At 37.1% G+C, this 4,137-nt stretch overlaps 1 protein-coding gene across 1 annotated transcript in view; it reads left to right on the forward strand.

Annotated features, from left to right (window-relative positions):
- Positions 232-4,137, forward strand: part of LOC109725437 (rho GTPase-activating protein 1-like) — a 4,620-nt gene continuing 714 nt past the window's right edge. Inside the window, exons 1-4 of the mRNA XM_020254627.1 lie at positions 232-740; positions 1,952-2,072; positions 2,589-2,708; positions 3,650-3,880. Coding sequence (XP_020110216.1) covers positions 616-740; positions 1,952-2,072; positions 2,589-2,708; positions 3,650-3,880 — 597 coding nt within the window. The 5' untranslated portion in view covers positions 232-615. The remainder of the gene's footprint in view (positions 741-1,951; positions 2,073-2,588; positions 2,709-3,649; positions 3,881-4,137) is intronic.

A 4,137-nucleotide genomic window follows, 5' to 3' on the forward strand; every position in this document is an offset into this window, starting at 1 on the left:
TTGACAGGGACAAGTGTGTAAATTTAGCCTATTTATTAGTGAGTAGGCAACAGCCACATTTTATGCCTCTCACGTCCCACCACCACCACCACCACCACCTCCGCTACCACTGGCACTACTACCTCCCTCCTCCCTTCGGTCCTACTCTTCCTCCTCTTATAATTTGGATTCCCCAACAAAACAACTTTTACATCCGGCCCCATTTTCTATTCCATCCGGTCCCACCACCACCACCACCACCACCATCACCACTTTGCCCCCCATACATAATAATACATAATAATAATACATAATAATAATAATACATAATACACAATACACAATACACTCCGGCCGGCCCTTCCTCCTCCCACCCAAATTCCCTCAATTTTTGCTACGATGGAGAGGAGAGAGCGCAGTCGCAGCAGCAGCAGCAGCAGCAGCAGTAGCAGCAGAAGCAATAGTAGTAGGAGTATAAGAAGAAGAGGTTGAAGAGGAGGAGGAGGAGGAGAGATCGAGGAGGAGGAGGATTGCGGAGGAGGTGAGCTCGGTCAGATCGATCAATCAGCTCGGTGGTGTGCAAGACGTACAGTGGCGGCGGCGGAGGAGAAAGAGGAGGAAAGGGAAAGGGAGACGATGGAGATCGGGTGGCCGACGGACGTGCGGCACGTGGCGCACGTCACCTTCGACCGCTTCCACGGCTTCCTCGGCCTCCCCCGAGAGTTCGAGCCCGACGTCCCCCGCCGTGCCCCCAGCGCCAGGTATTATTATATAATCATACTAGATAATGAATAGGACTACTGCGCTATTAGAAATACAGTAAGTAGCTTTTATGCTCTTAACTTTCTAAGGATGAGAGTGAAAGAAGAGAAATTAGAGAAAACACTCATCAAAATTGATGAATAATTAGAAAGATAAGAATACTCTACTCCTAAATAATAATAATACTATAGCAATAATAATACTCTCTCTACCGATCGTCCCCAACAAAAGTGGCAAAAAACTTGATTGTTAATACATGAGGTTACAAATTTGAAGTATAGTTGCTTCATATTAATTTTCATCTAAATTTATTTTTCTAAAGAATAAATGAAACAAAAAGCAGGCTATATTTCTCTCAAAAACTAAATAATAATTGATTAACGACGAAAAGAACTATGAACGGTAACAAATATTTTCAATTAAAATTACTAAAATAATTCAATTTCGAAAGGATAAAATGTATGGCGACCTCCTCAACTACTATAGGCCAATCTTGTATAGAATCCTCAAACTTCTATTTTTGTTGATTCACACTCCTCAGTCTCTATTTTGTTTTATTTGTTAAGTTAAAACTTTTATCAAATTTAATAATCATCTTAGTGTTAATTGGTCGAGTTTTATTTGTGGATAAAATTATATAAATTTAGTGAAATTACTAATAAATTCGATAAAATCTCCAATTTTTTGGATTAAAATCACTTAATTAACTTTAAAGAAATTGAAAGAAAAGGAGTTTTCAATCTAAAAAATAAAAGCTTAGGGGAGGCATATACATGAGGGGGTTCCATATATATAGTTTTAAAAGAAAAGATGTATTTAATGTGCCGTATAGGGTAGAGATGCATTTAATATCTGTGGCGATTGTTTTTAACATAAGATCGATTATTAAGAGGTGGCCCTAATTATAAATATTTTTTTTCATAAATTATAATTTTGAAAATTATAATTTTCTAAACACTAATTTAGCAAAAAAAAAAAAAGAAAAAGAAAAAAAATTTTCTATGTTAAAAATCGTTTGCTCATTATATTAGAAGAAGCTGTACTCACTCAAGTCAAAGATAGAACAGGAAGAGACCTGAATGAAATTTCTAAATACTTCTTACCTTATTTTTCTTTTGCTCTATTTACATAAATCATTTTGACTCACCTTGAAGTTGGTTTTATTCTTTCTTTTTTTTTTTTTCTTTTTTTTTTCTTTTTTCCGATGCAGTGCGAATGTTTTCGGCGTCTCGACGGAATCAATGCAGTGTTCCTACGACTCCAGAGGGAACAGCATTCCCACAATACTCTTGCTAATGCAAAGACGCCTCTACGACCAAGGCGGCCTTCGGGTACATAAACTTTTCACTCCGAGGGCTTGTTTGGTTCATCTGTTTTAAACTATGAAATCATAATGAAATCGATCCATTGATTTCGATAATTATTATTTATTTCACAAGAATTAGATTTCGATTTTCAATCCACCCTAGAATGAAAATAATTCAATCCATTTATATCCTCCGGCCTTTGAATTCCGGATTTGCCCATTTTTCGAAGCAAACCACTCAAATAAATCACTCTCTCACAAACACTTCTTTCCGTCCTCCCTCGATCGCTCTTCTGTTTCTTAACCACAAAATACTCTCTCAAAATCCTAAATGTTCATTCTGATTTCCATTTCAATAATGAAATAAAACATTTTTAGACGACTCGCCGTTCCATTTCTCTCAATCCAATGCCGAAAAACTCAGTTCCAATTTCCATTCCTATTTTCAATCACGAACCAAACACGCCCTTATTTTCGGAATTTATTACTAAATGTTCTTGCGAGTTCATCCATTCATCTTAATGTGGGTATGCCTTAACAGGAAGAGGGTATTTTCAGAATCACTGCAGAGAACAGCCAGGAGGAGTATGTGAGAGAACAGCTGAATAGCGGCGTCGTTCCTGATGGTATTGATGTTCATTGTCTGGCAGGCCTAATCAAGGTAAACCTCAAACACGCCTATTTAACAACTCACCCCTAATTAAAACAATTCAAAATTTAGGTTTGAGCTTGAATTCAAATTTTATATTTGAATTTCATATGAATATTAGTTTGCAGTAATCTGATTCACGAGAGTCGGATTACTGGTTATATTGAAATAGCCAGATATACTGCATAGCGCGAATCAAACAGATCCAAGAGTTTGAACATATATATATTATCTGTAAATGCAAATATGGGGGAAGATGCATGCTTTTTTGAGGCTTTGTGATTTGTAAAGTGAGTCTCTACATTCAACTTGATTCAAGTAGGGGAAGATGCTTGGAGTCACTAGGGTATCTCCTAATAGAAAGTTCTTATTACACAGAACCGGATACGATACGGTACAAATACAACAATACGGCAAATTTAGAAAATCTTAGGGTATGATACGGGAGGATATTTTTAATATGATAATAGACTTCAAAAGAAGTTTAGAATCTTTGGATGATTAGTTAATGTAAAGTAATAAACTAACTAATTTGTGTAAAGATATAAGCACAATTAAAATTCTTAGTGTATCCGTCCCGTCCTATATCAATCAAGTATCCAATAATTTTCTAAATTTTCAAAATTGACAGATACTTCTACAAAGTATCTGACACGTATCGGACGCGGGTCGCACGAGTATAGGCATCTCACATGTAATTGAAATGCTACGACAAGCGAAATGAAGTATCATAGCTTGTAAGGCACAGCATGATGATCCCCTAGCTAACTCCTTCGATATATAACACGATTAAATCACCAAAGTTCTACAAACTGACCAATCTCATCCTATTTCATTAAATTGATCACCATCTTATGCATAAAACATAGTCCAAGGATGATAAAATAGTAGGCTAATATACTGTGGTGGGTAGTTTCCATTACGCTCGTATAATCGGAGGATTTGTTTTCCAGGCTTGGTTTAGAGAGCTTCCTACCGGAGTGCTCGACTCTCTCCCGCCGGAGCAAGTAGTGCAATGCCAATCAGAAGAAGATTCTGCGCAGCTCGCCAGGCTTCTGCCGCCGACGAAAGCCGCTTTACTCGACTGGGCAGTAAACTTGATGGCTGATGTGGTTCAGGAAGAACAAACTAACAAGATGAATGCGCACAATGTTGCGATGGTCTTCGCTCCCAACATGACCAAGGTGAAAACCTAAGACCCATAAATGTATGCGCACTAAAATCCTTCAAACAGCATCCCGTGTAAACTAAAAGTAAAAGTTTCAGATTAGAGTTTCTGTTTCTATTTTTGACAGCTAAAGTCGCTAATTTTAGCTTCCCACTACAATCAGAAGTTCCATACTTTTCATTTCGTAGAAGTTTGAGTAGATGGGTGGATACCTTTTGTCATTTTGCTGGAATGAGATTATGGTTTTTTTTTTTTTTTTTTTTTTTTTTTTTT

Source organism: Ananas comosus, linkage group 20, assembly GCF_001540865.1.
Source record: "Ananas comosus cultivar F153 linkage group 20, ASM154086v1, whole genome shotgun sequence".
In the NCBI taxonomy this organism is placed as follows: domain Eukaryota; kingdom Viridiplantae; phylum Streptophyta; class Magnoliopsida; order Poales; family Bromeliaceae; genus Ananas; species Ananas comosus.